This window comes from Lygodium microphyllum, chromosome 18 (assembly GCF_053477565.2).
Source record: "Lygodium microphyllum isolate KBCC chromosome 18, Lygodium_microphyllum_v1.1.10, whole genome shotgun sequence".
Taxonomy (NCBI): Eukaryota; Viridiplantae; Streptophyta; class Polypodiopsida; order Schizaeales; family Lygodiaceae; genus Lygodium; species Lygodium microphyllum.
In genome coordinates this window covers 122,820,209-122,847,013 of record NC_141152.1, presented here as the reverse complement: position 1 = coordinate 122,847,013, position 26,805 = coordinate 122,820,209, and the positions used below count along the sequence as shown (strand labels likewise).

The window sequence follows — 26,805 nt, the reverse complement described above, 5'->3', positions numbered from 1 at the left end:
AATGACTGTGGGTATGGACGTGGTAGAGACTCGCAGAAGTCTAGGTCTAAATCGCATCGTAAGTCGCGCAGCAAGTCTCTGGGAGAAATGCTAATGTGACATGTCATCATTGCAACAAGAAGGGTCATATACGCCCATAGTGTCATGAGTTGCACAGTGAGAAACGCAAAGAGAAGAGGAAAGACAAAGTATATGAAAATTCCTCTGATTGCAGCATTATGCCTGCGAAATCAGTGCAAAAATCGAGAAGATAAATGTCATGCAAACTGATGACTTCGATGGAAAATACATACTTGCAGCTAGTTCTTGTGATGCTATGCCATTGATCGAGGTTCACTCTATGTATGTGCAGTTCTGGCTTTTGGATTCTAGTGCTTCATTTCATGTTACACCATGCCATGAGTGGTTCCATTCCTACTGCACTATCTCTGGTTCAGTTCGCTTGGGTGATGACCGGTCATTTGCTATTGTTGCCATTGGGGATGTACGGCTGTAGTTTTCTACTGGCAGTACTTTTCTGTTATTGTATGTAGGTCATGTACATGTGCTTACACACAGTCGTATGTCTACAAGGAAATTTGATGATGCTGGATTTCATGTTTCATTTGGGGATTCTGCCTAGAAGATCACATGTGGCAGACTTGTGCTTGCTAGAGGTGCCAAGGCTGGCAACCTCTATCCTCTTGTAGTTGATGGGTCCTCTATTGACCATGTTTTGTTAGTGGGTTCCATCCCACATGTATCTCTTTGGCATGCCCATTTGGGCCATATGTCTTTGAAGGGAATGGGAATGCTTTCTGGTTTGCACTACTTACCGCCCCTTGACTATTCATGTTTCGATTCATGTGAGCATTGTCTTTATGGCAGACAAACTAGGAATACGCATAAGAAGTATGGTCGGACACACATGGGTATGCCCTTGGCATTAGTATATTCAGATGTCTGTGGGCCATGCCCTATCAGTCTATGGGTGGTGCAAAGCATTGTGTGATGTTCATTGATGATTTTTCGCTTAAAGTCTGGGCTTACCCCATTAAGCTTAAGTCAAATGTCTTGGCTATGTTTCAAAGATGGCTTGCATTGGTTGAGAACCAGATTGGGCATAGGCTGTAGAAATACCTTAGGATTGACAATGGGGGAGAATATGTGTCACATGCCTTTGAGTAGCTACATGACGAGAGGGGTATTAAGCATCAGTTGACTGCCCCCTATACCCCAACCCAGAATGGTTTGGCTGAGCTGATAAATAGAACCATCCAGGAGTGTGTACACAGTATGCTTAGCCATGCGGGCCTACTATAGAGCTTTTGGGCTAAGGCAGTTAGTATAGATGTGCATGTCATCAATAGATCACCTTCCAATGGTTTGGATTTCCAAGTTGTAGAGGAGATATGGATTGTGAAACCTCTATCTTATATGCATCTACGTGTCTTTGGATGTGAGGCATTCTGCCATGTACCCAAGGACAAGCGGACTAAGTTGGATCCTAAGAGTGTCAAATGCATTTTCCTTGGCTATGGAGATGCAGGCAAGATGGGTTACCGCCTCTGGGATCCGCAAGCACGGAAAGTCATCCACAGCCATAATGTAGTCTTCCATGAAGACAAGATGTATAGGCAACCTGAGAAGGTGGTAGAGATACGCATGGTTATATTCCAAGAGGAGCCACATGCTCCTGCAGAGCCAATTGGACAGCCTACACCAGTAGTTGGTACACATGGCCAGGGTGTTGGACACGATGCTAGACATGCAACAGAGCCTACAGTGAGACGGTCTACTAAAGCTAGATGTTCACCTAATAGATTTGAGTCCTCGATGCATTATGTCTTGGTTACAAATGCAAGAGAGCCTCTCACCTATGACCAGGCTATGTGCAGGGGTGACAATCACTCCTAGGAGAGGGCTATGTAGTCTGAGATGGACTCCCTACATAAGAATATGACTTGGGATTTGGTTGCATTGCCTAATGGCAAGAAGGCTTTGCCATGCAAATGGATATACAACTAAAAAGTACCCTTGGGCACCCCAAGCTAGCTTATAAGGCAAGACTTGTTGCTAAGGGTTTTAAGCAGGAGCATGGAGCTGACTTTGATGAAGTCTTTTCTCCTGTGGTCAAGATGACCACCCTATGCTTGGTTTTGCCTTTAGTCGTGTAGCTTGACTTGGACATGTATCAAATGGATGTCAAGACTGCATTCTTGCATGGGGATTTGCATGATGAGATTTACATGGAGTAGCCTAAGGGCTTTGCAGAACCTGGCAGGGAGCACCTAGTGTGCAAGTTGAAGAAAAGTCTTTATGGCTTGAAGCAGGCACCTAGGGAGTGGTATCATAAGTTTGATGCCATTATGCAGTCACAGGGCTACAGCAGGAGTGCTACGGATCGGTGTCTTTACACGAAGACAATCGTGATGGCTCATTACTTATTTTGGAGCAAGGAGAGCTCATGATGAGCTAGATGCTCTTAAATCTCAGTTGAAGAAGAGCTTTGAGATGAAGGATTTGGGATAGGCCTCTCACATTCTTAATATATGCATTAAGTGCGACAGGCATCAGGGACTACTCTACCTCTCATAGAGGAAGTACATTCATAAAGTCCTTGAGTGTTTCCACATGCAGGACATGAAACCTATTGGTTGTCCATTACCTTCTTATGTGAAGGTCTCACAAACCAATTGTTTGCAGAAAGATGAGCAGAGGGCCGAGATGGCCAAGATCCCTTATGCATCAGCCATGGGCAATTTTATGTATGCCATGATAGCCACTCATCCAGATATTGCCTTTGTAGTTGGTGTTGTGGCACGCTATATCGTTACACCTGGCAATAAAGTTTGGAATGCCGTGAAGGGTATCATGATATATGTGAAAGGCACAGGAAATATGTGTATTTGCTATGGCAGTCAAGATACTGGAGTTGTGGGGTACACAGACTCCGATTATGCAAATCCCCATCAGAAGTGTACAGCTCTCTCTACCACTCAGGCCGAGTATGTTGTAGCCATTGAGGCTTGCAAGGAGGCCATATGGTTGGGCCATTTGGTTCATGACCTTGGGATTGATTCTATACCTACGCTACATTTGGATTCTATGGGTGCTATTCAACTAGCCAAGAATATGATCTTCCATGAGAAGATGAAACACATTGAGGTGAGGTATCACTTCATACATGGGGTCGTGGAGGACAAGCCTATTGACCTTATCAAGATCTCCATTGACAAAAATCCTACAGATTTTCTCACGAAAAGCCTCACTACTGAGAACTTTTCCTTCCTCAAGAGATTGATGGGAGTTGGATGAGATGATGTTTTTTCTCATCCTATTGTACATGTGTACATTGTAATGTCCTTTCTTTTTCTTTTCACTCCTCACTAGGGCAGATTTGCCTTTAAGTGGGAGGTTGTCAGGGGTAAAGGCACCTCTGCCTAGCCACCCGTGTATTACTACACTGATAGTACCCGCCACTACACACTGCAGGTGGCAAGTGCCCATCATCGTCACTTTATTATTTATTCTTTTAGTGACAATTTGAATAAAGAAATACTCGGTCACACATTGTGACTATTGGAGTTCCCATTTGGTCTCTCTCTCTTTCTTGCTCTTGCTCTCCCACCATAGCTCTTCCAAGCAAGCTTCGATCCTTCTCACCTTCAACGCCTCTGCCTAGCCACCCATGTATTACTACAATATCAATACCCGCCACTGCACACTGCAAGTGGCGAGTGCCCCGTCACCATCACTATATTCTTTATTCTTTTAGTGACAGTTTGAATAAAGGAAGCCCCAATCATAGATTGTGACTATTGGTGGTCTCTCTCTCTCTTTCTTGCTCTTACTCTCGCACCATAGCTCTTCCAAGAAAGATTCAATCCTTCTCACCTTTCAAAATTATTGTAATTTTTTAAATCTCCTTCCCCCCTGTTGACACCAAACAAGTGGCGGGGTGGAAGAAGTAGATGATGACGACAAAGATGGAGTGGATGATGATGATGACAACAATGATGAGGGGGGAGGCCACACGGCCTACCCCCCCTTGGTCACATCGCCAATTTGCAACCACCCAAAGGGCTGAGAAGCTCTATCACCATGCTCATGCCAACAGGTGGTGGGTAGGGTAAGACACCACCACCACCACCCCATATTACTCCTCCCTTCCCTCATTATAAAATCCCCCCCTCCCCCCCAATGGCAATAGAGAGGACACCACAGGATGGTGCCTCTCTGTCAAGAGAGAGAGAGAGAGAGAGAGAGAGAGAGAGAGAGAAACTTTTGGAAGGTTCCAAAATTTCCCCCCATAAGAAGGGTTCGTACGCACAAGCCCTGCAATCACATACGGTCCAACTCTCCATCACTTGCTCTTGTTCGGGAGGCCTCAAATTGCAAAATCCCTACTCCAACTTCATAGAATTTCCCCACAAGGCTAGGTAGTCCAGCAAGGTCCTCTACCAAGGACGTGCACAACTAGGCCATTTTCTGAGACACCTCGATTTATCGATCGAGTCCTTGGCCAGGGATAGTACAACAAATCTTCCCCTTAGTCGAAAGATTCATAAGCTGAAAATATGGCTCCAAAATGAAGAGTAACATGTATCAATGGTAATCCCACATCCAACAATGGAGCCACTAGCCAGGGCATAAAAATACAACATTGGGTATGGATGATTCATCTGCGAATACCTAGGTACTAATTACCCTCTCCTTTATTCATTGAGACATAGATTATATCATTTTGGCATGCACATGAATTCATTTAAATGAGTAGCTTGAAATTATTTTTCAATGGTTATGTACTCGTAGGAAATCATAGGAAAATTTTTTCCACATTAGGTTCACCATAACCATAAATGACATTGCATAGATTTATGCATATGGTGCATTGAAATTCACACAAATCCTTGTACCCAAATAAAATCATTGAAAGGGATAAACCTCATCTCAAATATTCGCAAGATTGAGTCTTCAAAGTGCATGTATCAAGAGAAGTAAAATTGCATATAGATGCTATGCAACAAATTCATATATAGCATAAACAGCATATAAGGTTCCAAAGTATTGTCAACTTCCTCTTCTTGCGAATTAGTAGTTATGTTTTCGCCACATTGAAGGTATATGTTGCAGCTTGCACACCTGATGGATTGCATGGTAAGCAACCTAGTCTAAAAGAAATTCATCTTAGAAACTCTAGGCCTTAGCCCAAGCTCTTGCCAACAACACAACAAACTCATAGCTCATGTTTGATAGATTGGGTTCTTGATTATATGTGTAGTTAGTACAAACAATGGGCATAAGGATTAAAACTAAGATGCCTTGAGATTCATCTGATAACTAGTATTTCCACCAATTTGAGGCTAGATACAAACAACAACTCCATGCCTCAAAGGTAGGTGGAGAGCTCGAGGATTAGGAAACCCTTAGTCAAAGGAAAGACCGATACTTTTATACTTGTTTGGGAAGAAGGTGGGGTTGTTGATCAATGTAAGTGATCAATAGATCTTATATCTTGTATATGAGACCTTAACATAGGCCTGAGCCGAAGGAAGGGAATGCTAAGTAAAATTTTGCATAGTATCACTCTTAGACCCCAAGGGGGGAGAGTGCATATGCAGATGGAAATGTTGTCGCGTCTATTCTTGCATTGTTTGGAAAAATACAATTGGTTTTGTTGGTTGATCAAACAACATCCTAAATGCTTTTACATTCATCTGGATTATTATTCCAAGTGCTTGTGATGATGGTAAATTCATGGTGGGGGTCTGTGATGACGAATTGCCATGGGGATAAAGAAATGTTTTCTTGGAAGATGATATTAGGGCTGACTGCCTTAACTGTGCTTGATTTTTAAATGGTTTAACTAGGAAAGGTTCTTTGCACAGGTGGACCACCTTCATGATTGCACAATGGATTAACTCGAAAAGGGCACTGCTCAATTCATAGGCCGAAGGTCGAGTGGTAAAAAGGCCAACCACCGGAATAATGTTTCACTCCTAGGCAGCTTGCGAGTTAGGTGGAGCTCTAAACACCCCTTGCCAAGTTCATAATGGAGTTGAAGACCTCCATGGCCCCAACATCTGTGGTGTTGGAAGATCCTATTCTAGATATATAAAGGATGGAAATTGTGGTGCCATGTGATGTGGACCAACTACTTATGCAGGGCATACAAGACACATAAATTCTCCTGTATGGGTAGGGGACAAAGATTAACTTGAACATAAGTTAAGAAACTTTCTTGTTAAAAGGATAGCTTGCTCTGTTTTCGTGTCGGTGCTATAAATTACGCAAACGAACCCTGTTTCCTAAGAGGCTTAATTAAGAAAGCTGATTTTAAATGTTACACATAATTGTGGTAGGACCTAATTAAATAACTAAAGAATGCCTACTAAGGGAAGCGGGTGGATGGAACCCTCGATGGGTCCACGCCTTACGGTAGGGTGGTCTAAGAGAATTGGGAGGCTTCTCGCAAGGTTTTACCGACCCCTAAAAATTGTTAGGATAGAACCTCAATTCATGCTGTTTTAGGGGACCAAAATGGGGCTATGCCCTGCTAATAGAGAGGTTGAGTGGCACATCCCTCTCTTTTTTCATTCTCTTTGAACCAAGTATAGCATGAATTTGCTTCAACTTGGGTATCTCTACGTAAAGTAGGATATCCAAGATCCGACACTAGAATGCTCTCCAGGAGACCTTGATCACTAGGAACCCAAATTTCAAGTCAATCCCAATGGGTTCGTGGTAGCGAACATTCCGTTGCAAGGTGACTTGAGAAGCCCTAGGTGACAAACCATGTAACATTCCATGGGAGTGTTGGGCAGTGTTGCTTGGATTTGTCTCTCAATGGACTACTAAAACATGCCTAGATAACCGATAGGCAGGCACGTTATAGAAATGAAGGTCAAATGCCAAGTGGGGGAACTCTCGTGAGAGAGATAAATCAATAAACAAGTCACATAGCAAAAATGATGTAGAATGCTACTTTTGTAACAAGAAGAGACATGTAAAAAAGGATTGCTACAAGTGGAAGAACAAGCAAAAAGTCAAGAAGGTAAATGAGGATAATGGCAAAGAGAAAAGCAAAGTAAAGATTAAGGAGATTAATGCATCTGGAAATGATGATGGTAATGACTTGTTTGTATCCTCTTTTGGTGATGCATTCTTGGTTGCCATGGATAATGGCATGTCTCAAAATTGGCTTATGGATGTTGGAGCATCATTTCATGTTACTCTACATAGGGAGTTGTTCTCTACTTATTATGTTGGAAAAAGAGGATGTGGCCATCTTGGAAATAACTATGTATGTAGCATTATTGGCAATGGGAATAGACACTAGTCATTGCTAAATGGTTTTTCTTTCATCTTATGTAATGTATGGCATGTTCTTGACTTGGCAAAGAGTTTTATCGGTAGAAAATAGCTTGATGATAGTGGTTATAGAGTGATCTTTGATGATCATGTCTGGAAGATTTACAAGGGATCTCTTATTGTGGTCAAAGGATCAAAATTTGGTACTTTATATCATTTTCATGTTTCTGGTGTTAAAGACCGTGTTGCAACTAGCACACTAAATAACCATCTATCTCTTTATAGCATCACCAATTAGGCCATATGTCAATCACTAGAATGAAAGCTTTGTGCCATTTGGACTATGTTCCTTGTCTATGTTTTTTTTATCTTGGTTTGGTTTCCTTAGGCAAAGTTTTGTACTTTTTCACCTTTATAGATGATGACACAAGAAAGGTTTGGGCTTATCCTCTTCACAAGAAGAGTGGGTATTAGATGCATTTCAAAATTTGTTAGCATTTGTAGAGAATCAGTTAGGTAAGAAGCTTAAGTACTTTAGTATGTATAATGGTAAAGAATACGCCTCACATGCCTTTATGAACTTTTGTGCAAACCATGGTATCAAGAGAGAGTTGAATCTTGCTCAAAATGGTGTGGCTAAGAAGATGAGCATGACCATTCAAGAAAGGGTTTGTAGTATGCTATCTAACACTAATCACACTAATTTATTTTGGACTAAAGCTATAAATATAGCAATGCATTTTATCAACATGTTTCCTAGCGAGCCATTGAATGGCAAGATACCAAAGAAGTTATGGTCTAACAAGAGACCTAGTTATGATCACTTGCGTGTTTTTTGTGAGGCCTTTATGCATATGCCTAGGGACAAGCAAAGTAAGTTTGATCCTAAATCTAAGAAATGTATTTCTCTTGATTATGGAGAGTCAAGTGAAATGGGCTATTGCTTGTGGAATCATGAATCAAAGAAGGTGGTATGCAACCATGATGTGATATTTCATGAGGATAAGATGTGTAAGCAATCTATTAAAACGGTTGAGATTCATATGGTGGTATTTGAGGAGGATGGGCAGTTGTAGCACATGAGTAAATTGTATGAGATGTTCCACATGATGTAGAGCAAGTGGACAATTTTAGAAAATGTTGAGGTGGGAGTGCCATGAGATGGTGGATAACCTCATGTTTTACAAGATAGAAAACTATGACAGACAAAGGCTCCACTTGAGCTAGTTTTACGTAAGTCCATGAGAATTTCTAAATCACTAAATAGATATACTCCATCTCCAGACTATGTCATGGTCACGAATTGTGGTAAGTCTTCTTGTTATGTAGATGCTATGACTAGGGATGACGGTCATAAATCAAAGAAAGCTATGCAATCATAGGTGGATTATTTGGAAAATAATCCTATATGGGAATTAGTCTTTTACCTAACGGTAAACATGCATTGCCATGCAAGTGGATCTATAAGTTGATGAATATATATTCATATAATGCATTGCCTAAGTACAAGGCAAGATTGGTGGCAAAGGATTCGAGCAAGAGAAGGGGATTGACTTTGATGAGATATTCTAACCAATTGTTAATATGAACACGCTTCATACAGTTCTTGCTTTGGTTGCCAAGAGGATATGGAGTTAGTTCAAATGGATGTAAAGGCTGCTTTCTTACACAATGATATTTACATGCAACAACCTAAGGGGTTTGTTGTGGAAGGCAAGGAACAATTGGTATGTAAGTTGCATAAGAGCTTATATGGTTTGAAACAAGCTCCCAAGGAGTGGTATCATAAGTTTGAGGCATTTATGCATATACCTAGGGACAAATGAACTAACCTTGATAAGAAATGTGCTTTTCTTGGCTATGGAGGGTCAAGTAAAATGAACTATTGCTTATGGAATCTTGAATCAATGAAGATGATATATAGCCATGATGTCATCTCTAATGAAGACAAGATGCATAAGTAGCCTATCAAAACGATTGAGATTTGCACATGACCTATTACACATGATATATGGCTTGCACATCCAGCAAATGTTTAGGTGAGAGTGCCACAAGATTATGGAAAGCCTCATGTTTTATAAGATAGATAGATGGGATAGCCCAAGGCTCTAGTTGAGCTAGATTTACACAAGTCTACCAATGTTCCTAGGCCACCAAATAGATATACTCCATCTTTTGACTATGTGATGGTCACGGCTTGTAGTGAGGCTTCTTGTAATGCACATGTTATGACTAGGGATGACAATCATTAGTGAAAGAGAGCTATACAATCAAAGATGGATTCTTTGGAAAATAATGCTACTCAAGAGTTAGTTTATTTGCCTAAGGGTAAACATGCATTGCCATGCAAGTGGGTCTACAAGTTGAAGGTATCTACATCTAATGCATGGCCTTAGAGAGTATAGAGTTGGTTTGATTGTATATAAAGATGAATTTTTTGCATGAGGATATGTGGATGTAGCAACTTGAGGGGTTTGGTGTGAAAGGCAATGAGCAATTGGTATGTAAGTTGCATAAGAGCTTATATGGTTTGAAATAGGCTCTCGTGGAATGGTATCATAAGTTCAATGTCTTTATGTGATCTCAAGGGTATACTAGGAGTAAGACTGATTACTACATATACACAAGGAAAGCTAGGAAGATAGCCTCATGATCTTGATCCTGTATGTGGATGACATGCTAATTGTTGGAAAGTCTGTTGTGGATGTGGATACTTTAAAGAAAAGGTTGCATGAGGCCTTTGCCATGAAGGATGTAGGGAATGTCGGTCACATTCTTGGTATGTGCATCATGTGAGATTAATAAAAAGATACTCTATTTGTCTCAGAAGGAATATGTTGGTAAGATATTAGAGCATTTCAATACGGAGACAAGAAAGGCTATTAGAGTCCCATTGCCTCCATATTTGAACCTTAGCTAAGAGAACAACCCCAAGTTAGATGAGTAGAAGGATAAACTAGCCAAGGTTACTTATGCATCCACAATTGGTAGTTTGATGTATGCCATGGTTGCTATATGTCTAGGCTATGCAATAGGAGCAATTAGCATGTATATAGCAAACCCTAGCAAGAAGCATTGGGAGATAGTAAAGAGTGTCATGAGATACTTGAATGGTACTAAGTCTATGTGCAAATGCTTCAGAAGGAAGGGTGCATCTATTTTTGGATATATAGATGTTGATTTTGCAAAAGGAATGTAGACTCTAGGAGGTCTATTATAGGTTTTGTCTTTCCTTTCACAAGTGGTGTGGTTTCTTGGATCTCTTAATTGTAGCCATGGATGGTTTTATCTACCACTAAGGCAAAGTATATTGTAGTCACTGAGGCATGTAAGGAACCTATATGGTTTACTCATCTAGTGGGAGACCGAGCATTGCAAAAGAGATACTACATTGCACTGTGATAGTTAGAGTGCCATTAAATTGGCATGAGACCCTATCTTTCATGTAAAGACAAAGCACATTGAGGTGAAGTATAGGAGATACTCAAAGACAAGTGCATTGAGCTTGTCAAGATCCATAAGATGATAACCTTGTAGATCTTCTCATTAAGAGTTTACCTTCTAAGCACTTTGCAGATTGTAGAGTGCTAATGGGCATTTGGATAGTATCTTGACTTTCCTCTTATACTTCCATAAAGGCACATTAGCCTTTAAGTGGGAGGTTGTTGGGGTAAAGGACAATATCCAATAGCTAGGTGGACACCCCTTGTATATGTACACACTATACATACTATATAGTCATATATAAGTGAAGATAACAAAGAATAAGGATACCATTCATTTTGTACCTACATAACTCTCTTGTGTTCTCTCTCTCAACCCTCTTACACTCCTCCATAGCTTCTACCTCACATTCCACCATTGCTTCCCTCTCAAGAATGAGTGTTTCTTCATTTAACTCTTCTTCCTTTCTTTGACTATTTACAATGCTTGGTAGTTAACTAAGACCTTTGTGGCTCATAGTAGGATTTCTAATTCACATTTTATATACAATTTGTATAGGAGCAAGCTCAGTGCATGATTTTACAAGTAATAGTAAAAATTCATAATAAATGCATTCATTTTTTTAGTGATGCCTCCTTTGTATTTGTGTGTCATGCAAAACCAACCTTCATGCTAGTTTTTACAGTATCATTCCTTGGTGTTTACATTTTTTAGTTTCCTTCAATTTTTTCTTTGTTGTTTTTACCTAAGGTGCATCTTAGGGGGTATGTTTAAGGTGTAGCGGAGGTGCAAATGATGTTGTGATTGGGGTATGGGTCTGATACTAGAGAGCAAGCTCCTTAGATCTGTCATAAGCTTGAGTTGGGTTACTAAGGTGTATTTAGTGTGTTTGAGGAGGTAGATCAGCTAGTAAGCTAGAATCATATCTTATGCATAAGGACCTTGGAACATGACTAGGGAAAAGGTTTAACAAAGAAGTTGGTGACCTCATAATGGATGTGTCCTAGAATGGGTACGTTTGCTATTTTTTCTATTTTAATATCTCTTTTTGGCTTTAATTTATTTTTTCTCCCACTTTCTTTGAATACTAGAGCAGGTAATTATATGGGTTATGAGGGAGATGTGGGCCTAACCTCTCACCCATATTATCCAATATATTTATATAATAAGTAAGGGGAGGAGGGCTACATAGACATACATGTGAGTCATTATTTTATCATCTATATCACAACACTAATATAACAAAGTGTTTTGATAACCTCTTTTCATATAGGATCCTAAGCTGACTAAGGAGAAGTAATAGAAAATGGAAATAATTAACTATAGGCATGAAAATTGATAAAGAGATCAACAAGGAGGGAAGGAGGGTTAGGACAGTTGGGGGTAGCTACATTAAATGGTTTTTATTTCTTAAGAAAAGTATAGTGACACTTAAGTGGTATTAAAAGAGAGCTTACATCAATGGGGAAAGATGAAGTATGGCAATACCCTACCATAGGATTTTTTTCTTCTCCAAAATATCATTATGCCACTAAGGTTGTAGGACACAAACCTCTATCAGATTTGAATAAGAAAATGCTTACCATTTGTGATTATCACTACAAAAGGCTTTGTTCTTGATCACTTGCTACATGGTAGCTACTTACATCTCACTCTGAGGTGGAAAATTATACTCATGTGGGGCCTTTCCCTCATCACTTGCTTGGCTAGATTTGGCTTGGGTGGTGGGCATTCCTTATTATGCTTTTTTCCCTTTTTCTTGTTCTTCCACTTGCAGCAATATCTCTTTATATGTCCCTTCTTATTATAAAAGAAGCATCCCACATACTTCTTGCTTCGAGACTTACTCCTTGACTTGCCTCTCTTATGAGATTTCCTCTTAGCATTTGGCCTTCCTATCACAATGAGTGCAATAGAGTTCTTTTGCACTGAATGTTTCTTTTTATTTACCTCCTTAATGAGTTAAGTACTTTCAACATTAGCAGTCGTAAGACCACATGCAAGTGCAGAGTTACTAATGGTTGTCTTGAAAGTGTCCCAACTCTCAAGCAAGGTGACCAACAAAAATATAACCTTAACCAAATCAGGAAGAGTGATCTCCTATGATATCACTAGTTGAAAATAGTATTAAACTCACTTAGATGGTTGGACATGGAAGTCCCCTCCTCCATGTAGATATCAATGAGTTTCTTTGACATGTATACCTACAATGTAGCACTTTCTTTTATACAAGTCACTAAGCTTCTTCCATACACCAAATGCACCACATGCTGTGTCTTTTATAGTAAAATAAAGGGGCTTTAAGAGTGTCAACATGATAGTGGAACATGCCACCTCATCCATTTCTTCTCATATATGTGTAACCGTACCCTTAGACTTAACACCATTGCATTTGATTGGCTTTATCTACTTCTTCTCTATAAGAGCTAGATAGTTTCGCACAATCTCAAAACTCTTTAAACAAGCCAAAGTAAGAGAACTTATCAACAAGATCTGATTAGCTACTTATGATGGTTCAATCTAGCCTATTAAAGCATGGAGTGAACCTATCAGAGTTACTTAAAGAAACCAAAAGAATTGCCACCTTACAAAGATGAGAAAATATGAATGTAAAAAATGCCTTTTGCCAATGAGCAAAAGAAGAAGTATGTAGAGGAAAGTTGCATCAACAAAAGAAATTATTAAAGGTTGGGCATGAACTTACGAAATATGAAGAAGGTGAGTCTGAAAGGCTCCAACTTTCCACTAGATGCTTATGGGATTGGTGGGCCAAGACCCTAACCAAGGATCTAAATGCTCACAATTCTTAAGTAAATGAAGCGTGTGTGTGTGTGTGTGTGTGTGTGTGTGTGTGTGTGTGTGTGTGTGTGTGTGTGTGTGTGTGTGTGTGTGTGTGTGTGTGTGTGTGTGTGTGTGTGTGTGTGTGTGTGTGTGTGTGTGTGTGTGTGTGCGCGTGCGTGCGTGCGTGCGTGCGTGCGTGTGTGCGCGCGCGCGCGCATGCGTGTGTGGTGTGTGTAATTTCCCTCCTAAGAAAGGAAGTTGAAATCATAGCATGAGACAATCAAGAGAACATGTTGATTGCTAAAGAGTACTTTATTGAAATCTTTAGCAAGTCATCCACCCCTAATGATGAGGTCATGGTGGCTACAAGCCGTAATTGCCAAAACAAGGAAACAAGTAGTTTCCCACTCTCTTACCACAATTCTAGATGGGGATATTATAACATGTGAGTTGGAAAACACAATAGATTCCCTAGCCAAAGGAAAGAGCTCGGGGACTACTAAATGTATTTCACAAAGAATTTATGAAAATAATAATCCAACCCCTTTGTAAAATTTGGAAAGAGTCTATGAGGCATGGGGCCTTTTCAATTAGTATTAGTGAAGGAGATATCACCAAACAAATATGCAAAAGTATGAAAAATACATTCTAAACAAATGGAGACCTATTACTCACATGACCTCATCATATGAGGCTTTTGCTAAAACTTTAGGGAGATGTTCATTTCAAATTTGCAATTAGTTTGAGTATGCTCAAAAGGCTAACCAAGACTTTATATTTTATAAGATTGATTTGATAAAGCTTATGATAGACTTGATTGGACATTCATTTTCTAGTCAAGATATGGCACCTAGGAAAAGGTTCATCAAGTATGTACGAATATTATTTGGCAATGCCTCAACTAGAATTGCTATCAATGTTGAACTTGCACATTCCTTTCCTTTAAGAAGACCAATTAGACAAGGGTGACCTTTGGCTCCACTACTCTTTGCTATTGTAGTTGAACTTGCACATTCCTTTCCTTTAAGAAGATCAATTAGACAAGGGTGACCTTTGGCTCCACTACTCTTTGCTATTGTAGTTGATGTGCGAACTAGTTGGTAGAAGAAGAAAATTGGAAAGACAACCTTCAAGAGATCAAACTTCCAAGTAATTAACATATGGTGTTGAACTAGTTTGCATATGCCACAAATGGTACAATGAAAAATGTCCCACTCTCTATTCTTTCCTTTTGGAATTACTAAACATGGAATAAGGACATAGACAAAAGATCCCCTAGACTCGCTACAAAAGGGAGGGTGCAAAGTCATTGAAGAGAGGAAGGTTTTAGATTGTTAAGCATACCCATGGGTTTTGGTATCATGAAAATATAGAGGTGGCATTGGGTAATAGACAAACTAAGAAGAAAACTAGATAAATGGAAAGGTCTACAAGTTAATTTGGCTAGTAGAGCCTTAGTCCTCAAACATGGATCTAGCATGCTGGAGACATCAATTGGATAGATTAGCACAAAAGTTCCTATGGGTTTCTCATAGTGACAAATTTAAAATTCCAAAAGTAGCTTGGCTAGAGTGCATCCTTCATAAGAAAGAAGGAAGACTAGATCTCCCCAACGTTGAGCAAATAACCAATAGAATGGTTGCAAAATGGATTGTGATGAGCCTTTATCATGAAGATGAGGATTGGGAAGTCCTCCTACATCTAAGTTGCTCTAGCTTCTAGATCATAGGTCATAGTAAATGGAGAGGGCTTAGCCCCCACACAATTGTCAAGATTGTGGGAGAGAAGGAAGGAGTCTCACTTGAAGCTTTCTTGCTTGCACAATGGGGGGATACACACAAGGGTGGAGGCTAAAAACAGTTTTCCTCTTCTTAGTTGTGTAAGCCAAAAGAACTCAAGTACAAAGAAATAGAAGAACCCTATATATGGGTCTCAAACCAAACTCAACTAACTAAGGTGGCATACTAACTAAGCCACGAACTAGAGTAGATAAGGATAGCTATCATGTAGCTATTATTCATGGGCGGTGTACCAACCGCGTCTGCAACTGACAAGTCGGTGACATAAATACACAACGGTCACCCTGGCGTATCACGAGTGGAGCTCGATATCTCAACACTCCCCCTCGAGCTCAATCCCAATTCTTGCACACCAAGCAGGTCTCTAAACTTGCGCAGCTTCTCTGCGCCCAATGCCTTCGTGAATATGTCAGCTACCTGATCCTCTGTGCTGACATAAACTAGATCAATAAGACCTAGTAAAACCCTCTCTCGCACATAGTGATAATGCACCTCAATGTGCTTTGTTCTAGCATGATAGACTGGGTTATTTTCCAAGTGTATACTACTCATGTTGTCACAATAAATGACAACTGGCCCATTTGTAGACTGATGCATATCATAAAGTAGCGTATGCAACCAAGCTACCTCACATGCAGCCATTGTTGCACCCCTGTACTCAGCCTCTGTGCTCGACAAGGCAACTGTAGGCTATTTCTTGCTGCTCCAAGTGACTGCAGCACTCCCAAAAGAGAACACATATCCACTGGTAGATCGTCTATCATAGATACTACCAGCCCAATCAGCATCAGTGTATCCATGCAACTGTATCTGAACCCCAGTCTCATAAAATAGTCCATACTGCAATGTGGACTTCACATACTTGAGTATGCGTCTAGCCGCATCCAAATATGGTTTCCTTGGAGCCTACATAAACTGACTTACCAATCCAACATCATAGCTCAAATCTGGCCTGGTAATAGTCATATAAATCAAACTTCCTACTATGCGTCTGTACATAGTAGGGTCTTCTAGAAGCTCACCTGCATCTGTGCTCAGCTTCACATTCTGCTCCAAAGGAACTGAAATAGGCTTACAGCCTGTCATCCCATATTTGGACAGCATGTCCAATCCATACTGCCTTGCAAGAGCTGTATCCCACTTGGTGATCTAATCACCTCAATGCCCAAGAAATAACGCAGCTCTCCCAAATCCTTCATCTCAAACTTCTGCTTCAATAGCATTTTCACATGAAGGATATCTTCATCACTGTCACCTGTCATAATCAAATCATCAACATAAATGACAAGTAGCATAATACCTTTCTCTGTTTTTCTCACATAAAGTGAGAAATCTGCCTTGGAAATTTGAAAGCCAATAGTGACAAGATACTGTCCTATCTTGTCAGACCATGCTCTAAGTGCTTGCTTCAAGCCATACAAGGCTTTCTTCAACCTGCAAACAAATTCAGGATGAACAGCATGTACATAACCTGGTGGCTGCTCCATATAGACCTCTTCTTGCAAATCACCATGCAAGAAGGCATTCTTTACATCCATCTGATGTAAAGACCATCCCTTTGATGAAGCCATAGCAATGACTGCTCTTACGGTTGCCATCCTTGCAACCGGACTGAATGTTTCTTCATAGTCAATGCCATATGTTTGTGCATACCCCTTGACTACTAATCTTGCCTTGTATCTGTTCACAGAACCATCTGCATTGTGCTTCACCTTATAAACCCACTTACAGTCAATTGCATTTTTACCTTTAGGCAAAGATACCAATTCCCATGTAGCATTTGCTTCCATGGCATCCATTTCTTCCTCCATGGCTTTCTCCCATTTTTCTTTTCCCATGGCTTGCTCAAAAGAAGTGGGTTCTGGTTCCTGTATCACTTTGACCATATATGCATAGTGAATGGCTGTAAATCCATCATATTTCAGCCTATCCACAGGATACCTAGCTCTCGTAGACCTGCGCAAAGTAGGTTCACTCCTAGGTGCTCTCAAAACATACCTGGTCTTCCTTACTCTAGGTGTAACAATAGAAGGAATACCCAACTCATCATCAATGCTCTGTTCTGAGCCACTGGATTCACCATCCACATAAGAGTGACCTGCATTCACATCAAACATGGGCTGATCAACCTTCTCTTTTCCTTTGCGTGATACCTGCATACCACTATCTGCATTACTTTGAGAAGATTCTCCTGATCTCAATCTGCCTGTCCATGGCGAAGAATGTGAACCACTGCTAGAGGACGCTCCAGGTCCACTAATATTTTGTGACTGCTGCTGTGAATTCTGTGCAGCATTACCATTTTGTGCATCTACATCATCAATCACATTTACAGGTTTATACTAGCTACTCATCTCGTCAAAAACAACATCTCTGCTCACTGTAAACTTACGAGTAGAAGGGTTATAGCATCTATATCCTTTTTGCTGCAGAGAGTAACCAATAAAGATGCACTTCTCAGCTTTTGGATCCAACTTGGATCTCAACTCATCTGGCACATGTACATAGGCAATGCAACCAAAAATTTTCAAATGAGAAATATCTGGTTTCCTACCAGTATACCTCTCCTCTGGAGTCATTCCATGTATTGCTGCAGTGGGAGTCCTGTTCATTATATAGACTGCTGTAGCAACTACTTCAACCCAATAAAAATCTGGCAAGTCTTTTTCATTGAGCATGGCACGAGATACCTCTCCAATATGCATGTTTTTCCTTTCTGCAATTCCATTTTGTTGTGGTGTATGACTGCATGAATATTGCTGCTTTATGCCATGCTCCTGCAAGAACCTTGCAAACTCATTTGAGAGGTACTCTCCCCCTCCATCTGACCTTAGGCATTTTATCTGCAGGCCTGTTTCTTTTTCAACCATCGCTTTAAGAGTTTTGAAATGCCCAAAAACTTCACTTTTCTTTTTTATAAAATACACCCAAACTTTTCTGCTATAGTCATCAATAAAACTGACAAAATAATGACAGCCTCCAAGAGATGCAGGTTTAGTTGTCCACACATCAGAGTGGATTAATTCCAATGGCTTCTTACTCTCTTGAACATGTCTAGGAAATGGTTTCCTTGCCTGTTTTCCAAACTGACAGGCTTCACATACCTTATGCATTTCTGCAACCTTGAATTTTGGCAAACCTGCAACAATATTTTGGGCCTGCATTGATTTAAGTCGCTGTACATTAACATGACCAATGCGTTTATGCCAGATATCAATATCTGCAACTACACCGGTCCCATGTGCAAACATTGCTGCACTCAATTCAGACATGTCTGCATCCAGTGTAAACATTCTGCCCTTCTTCTTTCCTTTTGCTATCAAGCGACCTTTATTTTTCATATGCTCAACAAAGCATCCATGAGGATTAAATCTGACCTGCAAGCCCTGCTCAACCATTTGACCAACAGAAACCAGATTCTTGGTGATATTCGGGACATGAAATACATCGGACAGGTATTTCTTTTTCCCATCCTACATAGACAAGGGAATTTTTCCAATATGCACAATAGGATGTGCAGTATCATCACCAGTCTCCACAAATCCTGGTTTTTCCATTTTTCTTGCATCCTCCATCCATTTTGCATGACCTGTCATGTGGTTTGATGCACCTGAGTCAACATACCGTACATCATTGCTTTCTTCTGCACTTGTCACAGAATTGTTCATGTGTTGCACCATAAACAAGTGCTCATTTCTGTCATCACCTTGTCTACTAAAAGATGCATAATTCCCTTGTTGCAGTTTTCCATTCATGATGTCATTCTGCTTTTTATAGCAGTCTTTAGCCATATGATCCATTTTACCACAGTAGTAGCATTCAACATTACTGTTTGCATTTTGGCCTCTTTGCCATCCACCACGACCTCTTTGGGTCCCCCTGCCTCTAGAGTTACCACGTCCTCCTCCATAGGACTGGTTTTCTTGAGTTTGCTGCATATTCTGATTTCTGCCACGGCCTCCAAATCGGTCTCCTCTACCTCTGCCTCTACCTCTTCCAGCATTTGAGTAGAAGACAGCTTCTTTTGAAGTTCCTCCTGAAGAAGATGCACCACCATTTCTCTGCTCCTCAGAAATTAGAAGAGCAATCAACTCCTCAAAATCAGGAAAGCTTTCACGGACAAAAATGGATGTTCGGAACTGTGCATAATCCTTTCCTAGACCATTCAAGGTCACGGAAACTAAATCATCATCTTCCACTGGCGACCCAATGGAAGCAAGTGCATCTGCAATCTTCTTCACCTTCATGTGGTAGTCGTTGATGCTCATACTTTCTCTTTGCACATTATGCAACTCTTGCTTGAGCTGCATTTTCTTGGCTTACGTATTTGTGCTATACATCTTTGACAGAGTATCCCATGCCTCCTTTGGCGTACTTGCATCCTGAATATGCACAATCATAGAGTCTGAAATACTGATAGACAGCCAATACATAACTTTCCTGGCTCTCTCATGCCATGTTTTGAATGCCTGCATTTGCTGTTGATTGGGAACATCAGGAAGAACTAGTTCTTCTTCATTTCCTGCAACAAATTCCCAATATCCTTTTCCCATAAGGAAATTTGTCATTCTAAACTTTCATGCTTGGAAGTTGTTCTTGTCAAGCTTTTCAATGACAATCTGTGAAAGAGAATCAGACGCCATTACAGAACACTGCAAAAAATTATGTCACTGCAAAGAACACAGCTTCAGCCTCACAAGGGCAAATCTGCAAAACTGACGAAAGTGGTATTTGACCACACAGTCACTTCCTAGTGACGATTTTGCATCAACAGGCAACAGGGATGATTCTGTAACTCCCAATGTCTCTGCGCACATGCATACAATGCAATTTCTACAGTAACTTTTCACCGACCTGTAGAACAGTGGTTGCACAGCATAAAACTGGGCCTTTTCCTGAGTGCGTGCAGAAAACTTCCGCCTCCAAAACAGGCCCCGAAATGGCCTCAAATAAAAAAAACAAGGTCGCCATGGGCTAAAGCCCTCACCCGCAGCATATATTGCCCTCTTGCTTCACCGCGAAGGGCGTCTCAACCTGAGACAATGCACTCCTGCACTTTCCGGCTGTGCTACCTGCAGAGATCTGCTCCCAAAACAGAAAATGAAAGCAACACTGCTCCTCTTACCAGAACACCGCGAGCTTGGCTTGCTTTCTTGAGCTCCTTACCATGAACAAGGCTCTGATACCATGTCAAGATTATGGGAGAGAAGGAAGGAGTCTCACTTGAAGCTTTCTTGCTTGCACAATGGGGGGATACACACAAGGGTGGAGGCTGAAAACAGTTTTCCTCTTCTTAGTTGTGTAAGCCAAAAGAACTCAAGTACAAAGAAATAGAAGAACCCTATATATGGGTCTCAAACCAAACTCAACTAACTAAGGTGGCATACTAATTGAGCCACAAACTAGAGTAGATAAGGATAGCTATCATGTAGCTATTATTCATGGGTGGTGTACCAACCGCGTCTGCAACTGACAAGTCGGTGACATAGATACACAACGGTCACCCTGGCATATCACGAGTGGAGCTCGATATCTCAACAACAATTGCCTTCAGTTAATTCAAGGTTACTATAAAAGAGTGCTTTGAAATTGTAAAAGTCTATGGCAGGCCTTGTTCAAGTATGAACACTTACTATCCCTATCCCTAGACCACAACTTCACATTGCGGTGGAGCTAGGTGGACTCTATGTGGTTTAGCTTTTTCCATCCTAGAATTAGTCTTGATCAATATGCTTTAGGCCACAAGATTCATAGGAAGGGGGGGGGGGGGGGGGGGGGGGGGGGGACTATTGGGATGACCTACGGGATCCAATTAAGAAGGACTAGATGCAACGCTCTCATATGAAAAAATAGATACAATCTCAAAAACCATGAGATAAAGCTCATCAAGAAGAGAACAAGTCACTGGCGTTCTCATTTGAAAAATGTTGTTAGTCTTAATTAGTCATTCAACCCCCAAAGGTCTTTGCTAGGAGGGCAATGAACTCCTATTCCCACTCCCCTTGTTGAAGACTAGCACATTGAACTCATTTGTGATCTCAAAACATGTGGGCTAAGATTATACAAGAAAAAATGGCCTACCTTCAATTGATTATTTTTGTTAAAGCATCGAGACGACTAATGGAGCAACTAAAACGTGGATAGGAAATGGTCTATGCTCATGGTGCAAAAAAGAAGTAGAACCAATATTTGACCTCTTCATCAATTGGTAGAGCTAACATAAACATTCTAAAATTTTGGTAGGTGTTGATTCCCCCTTATCACCCCACATTGCTTAACTAGAATGGAATTGGCTAAAAAGCTGCTCATTATGGAACATTTGGATAAATAGAAATTGAAAACACTTTAAAATAGTTTGATCCCCTAGTTGGCTTTAAGTTGGACTAGGCAGTCCGTGCCTAGACTCATTATGGAACATTTGGATAAATAGAAATTGAAAACACTTTAAAATAGTTTGATCCCCTAGTTGGCTTTAAGTTGGACTAGGCAGTCTGTGCCTAGACTCAGCCCGGTGCTTCGCGCCGAGATGTGAATCACAAATGTTTTAATTTGTTCACACATTCTTCCACTTAGTAATGAATCAAATAGTCTTGCAATTTTTAAACTTCATTATAAAATCTAACAATTCAATACAATAACATTGATTATCTGAACCATAATAATTGGAAAACATAACTGAAGCAAAAGTGATTTTTAAATATCACTGAAAGAATTCCAACTATAACAACAGGTAAATGGAAAAGAAAGTATATAATGTTTTCAAAAAGATAGTTGTACAGTCAAAAATCAACTATCGAAAAGAAAGCTTTCTCTTCTTAGATGAATTATCAACCGTGGATCTAGCACGGAGAACATGTGTGGGCGAAGCTGTGACACGCCCCGCCCCAGATTGTGCTCCAACATCTAAAAATGAAAAAAAAAGACTTTAGAAATAACAATATTAAATTTATAAAGCAAAACATTAATGAAATTGGTGAGTAAGTATTACCTGGGGATGTGATATGATTGGCTCTAACATTAGTAGAGCAGTCGGCGGAATTTGGATGAAACTGATGCAAAGTTACAAAACATGATAAATCTTGAAACTCCCATTTATTCCAGTCATTCGGTATGTGTCTAGTATGGGACCGAGATATGAAGTACTCAACATCTGTTTGTCTAACATAGTAGCATTGGATCCATCCAAAATATGAAATTTCTACATATAAATGAGTGTTTCCATTAGTAAATCCATCATTGGGTAATCTTTCGATTACCCTAGCCAAAGTTCTATGGATAATATCATTCGTAGCAATAGTTCGCAATGCTTCTTGAAGTCTCATTTGATAAGGAGAGGCACGATAAGATTCAAATACTGTTTGGGCCATCTATCAATAAAAATTAGTAATATTGATCAAATTTTTAAAAAAGAAAAAAATGACTTTACAATATTGAAATTAGAATACCAATTTAGAAGAGAAAAAGAATTTGTAATGCATATTGTATAAAAGAACTTTATACATGATAATTTCTCAAAACTTTCTTTTGTATAAATGCAAACAAAATTTCATAGAAAATAAGTCAAACATGGTTCTATTCAAGGAATATAATATTTCAAAAGAGCATGAGAGATTAAAACATTTCATTTTTTGTTAAAGGAAAAAAGTTGAACTTACTTTTCTTTGAAATTTTCTTTGAAAACCTTAATACTTAAAAAGAACAGGAGACAATAAAATAGTTCATTTCCTGAAAATATATGATTAAAAAAGAATAAATAAACTTTAATGATATTGCACCAAAAATTTTATGCAAATATAATATGATAGAAAGTTCAAATAACTTTTTATGGTAGAAATAATTTAAACACAATGTTCTCATATAGTAAAACAAACATACGTCTAACTCCATATAAAATCATGAATATATATCCATACATGAGAGATATGATTAAAACATTAAAGTATTAAATCAGAGAAAATAAGTCAAACTTGCTTTTTATCGACGAAGAACTCACTACTGAAAAAGAGCATAAGAAAGTACAACACTACATTTTATAGATATGTGAACAAAGAAGAAAAAAAAGGCTTTGATTGTATTGAAATAAAAACATTATGCAAATATAATATGAAACAACAAACATTACACTTTTGAAAAAATAGAGGTTACAATACTTTCTATAAAACTTCATTATATACAATATTGATGGTACCATTTACCATGTCCTCTTTCTCATTAATCAAGACTTTCAATCTGTCCGGAGACTTTACTCTTGAGAAAGCAACATAGAGTTGACCATGAGTAAAGACTAGGGTTTTTAGATATATCCCCAAACATGATAACGTTTGGCCTTGAGATTTGTTGATTGTCATTGCAAACACCAAACAGACTGGGAATTGCAAGTGTTTCATTGAGAAAGGAAGTTCCAGTGTAGTTGGGATGAAAGTTATCCTTGGGATAAAAACTCTGTCACCAATATTGGTCCCCGTAATTATCTCTGCATCAATGACCTTGTTATTGAAAGCCTTGCATACCAGCCTAGTACCATTGCATAAACCTTTAGAAGGATTCAAGTTCCTGAGCAATATTATTGGAGCATTTACTTTGAGCAGCAAGATATGAGGAGGAATACCTCCATTGAGGTCAAGGGAATTTAGATATTCCACAAAATAGAGGAATGAGTTCTCCTCGGTTCTATCCACAAAATCAGCACTGTAGTATTGTTTAACCTCTCCCGGCATCAGCTGCAATGCATGATTGTTTATCATTTCCACATCATTGTTTCGAGGTGCAAGAATGGCATGTCCACTAAAGAACATTTTGTAATCAATTGCACAATTCATTTCACAATAGACAAAATTGATCAAGTCTTTCATAGGTCCTCCCTTTAACAACAATGCAGGTGGAATTTGCAATATATTATTAGTATGTGTCAAATCTCTTCCATCTCCAATGTCTTGCAACCATGCAACAAACTGATCCTAATCTGATGCGACCCGCATATTCTGTGTAAGTTTCAAAACATTGAAATATTGCCACAAATTGGAACAACATATAGCATCACCGACAATATCCTCACGGGTACCCTTTGGTACAACAGGCAATATTTGCCTAAAATCTCCACCTAGTAGAATAACTTTGCCACCAAATGGCATATCACGCAGCATTATATCCTTTAAAGTTATGTCCAGTGTCTCAAAGGTATTACGATGCAACATAGGAGCTTCATCCCACAAAATAAGACTTGCCTCTTTTAACAATGTTGCAAGGTGACTTTGAACAGGTATATTGCATGTAGAATTATTATCTGCTTGCAATGGAATTTTGAACTTTGAATGGGCAGTACGACCATGTGGCAAAAGCAATGCAGCAATACCAAAGGATGCTGTAGCTATTGTAATGCGACCTTGACTGCGAAGCTTTGCAAGCAAACATTTGTATAGGAATGTTTTTCCAAAACCGCCTGGGCCATCTAAGAAAAATGGTTTACCCAAACCACTATCAATAGCATTCATTATTGCCATAAAACAATTTCTTTGTCCATCATTCAACAAAGCTTGCATTGTTAAGAAGGTATTCTCTTGTTCTACCTTATCATATAGTTGTTCATCAAGGATCAAAGGATTTGTGTACTCTTGCATTGTCACCTCAGGCAATCCATGATACTCTCTGCCAAATTGCGTCCATGTTGATCTAAAAGTTTTTGAATATGCATCAATGCATGATTATTGGCCTCATCTTGCATATCAACATTTCGCCTATTTTGCAAGGAGAGTCGGTGTTCTATATCCTCTGTCAGCGGACCTAAGAACTCTTCCCATAGAGCCCCAGGCGAACAAAATACCAAGATGGATGCAAACAAATTTCTTAATTGAGCACCGGTTTGCATCAATGCAGCTTCACACAAACACATTTGCCATTCATCATCTGTTTCCAACATTCCTTTTGCAATGCAAGCCTCCTTAAAAGTTGAATATACCACATTATCAACCGTACGCAATGCCTCAAAGGATGTGCACCCCTTGCATACAGTGAGTAGTAGTCGCAAATAGTATTTTTCTCCACACGTAGGTGAAACAAAGTATATTCGACCACATGTGTTTCCCTGCTTTCACTTTGTCCACATTTTTTTGCGTGCATTCCAAACCCAAAACATTGGAAAGTCTTGATATAGAACAGTGTTAGCATCAGGGTGCAAACGATTGCATGTAAACCATTCTGTGAGAGTTGTTTTTTGAGCATTTTCATTTTGCACCACATCACAAATGTTATCAGAGTCACGAAAGGAAACAGTATTCTCCCCAGGTAAATGTATTTGCAATCGTTGAATATCGGGTTTCTCATCATGAAGTTTGAATTCAAATATTCACCAACATGCTTCAGAAGCTAAAATATATCGTGCATGTAAGTACCTCTCAATCTCATCAATATTTTCTGTGACAATATCATTGGATCCGGAACCACGCGTACTTGTAAACCGAATGGTTGCTCGATCATGGCCCTTATATACATATTTATACAAATATTTGACAACTGCAATTGTCGAGCAAACCTCAACATTTATGTGAGCATTATACTTGGAACTCAAATAAGGATTATAAGGCACTATCCATCGGTTATCCAAGAGGTTACCATTAGCATTATGATTCCTTCCATCCTCTCGACATCTGTATAAAGGATAACCAGATTTATCAACTATAGTTGTATGTATAAACTTTTTTTGATAATCCTTTATACACTTTCCGTCCACCATGCAAGCACTCTTTGGATTGAACTCACCACACGGACCATGTATATTACATTTAGTAATAATTCGATAAAAATCCGAAAACATTTCCTTATCAGGTAGCTCAGCGCACACCAGTCTATCATAATGACATGCTTCTAGTGGCTTAAAGCGTGGTTCTAATATCAAGAGCATATGTGAATGAGGCAAGCCTCTCTTTTGGAATTCTATGACGGACACATATCCAGCAACTTTACCAAACAACTCCTTTTTCACTATCGACTGCATCATGTCCTTATGTTTCAAATGAAAAACTCTAGTAGTTAAATCTGGTCGATCATGTGCAGTTTGACCAGGCAACAAAGCATCTGTAATTTCAGGCCGCTTAGGATTGCATGTCATGGTGATAAACAAATTAGGTTTACCTTTGCTACGCACAATTGCCATAGCATCTTGATATAATTGGTACATGAAGCTTGGTCCACCTGTAAAGCTAGATGGCAATACTATTCTCCTACCCACACCAATCCCAACGATATTAGTATCAACTGCATCTGAACCATTGACCATATCAGCCAATCCCCTATACATTTCAACTTGCAATGTTGCTTGATTACGATGACACCAAGCCAATCTACATTGTTCAATGCTACAATAAGCATCGACAATGTATTGTTGTAGCAAGCGACCACCACGCAAAAGACATGCATTAGTATCATCTCGAATCTAAAGTCGAAAAGCGTAATACTGCATTTGAGTGACACAGTCTTTATTTGCAAGATTATT

The 26,805-nt window shown here is 39.5% G+C and overlaps 1 protein-coding gene across 1 annotated transcript; it reads right to left on the bottom strand.

The window, feature by feature from the left end:
• Positions 1–24,274: 24,274 nt before the first annotated feature.
• LOC148021330 (uncharacterized) lies at positions 24,275–26,589 on the bottom strand. The gene is made up of 2 exons (XM_087698240.1): positions 25,706–26,589; positions 24,275–24,962 (listed from the first exon to the last, which is right to left on the bottom strand). Exons 1-2 carry the CDS (start codon positions 26,587–26,589, stop codon positions 24,275–24,277), a joined length of 1,572 nt encoding a protein of 523 aa, XP_087554366.1.
• Between the last annotated feature and the right edge of the window lie 216 nt (positions 26,590–26,805).

Coding starts and splice junctions, on each gene's coding strand:
- LOC148021330 (XM_087698240.1), bottom strand. CDS start 26,589: ATGGTCAATGGTTCAGATGCAGTTGATACTAATATCGTTGGGATTGGT. Junction 24,963..25,705: donor AATATTGATGAGATTGAGAG/GTACTTACATGC, acceptor GCAATTTGGCAG/AGAGTATCATGGATTGCCTG.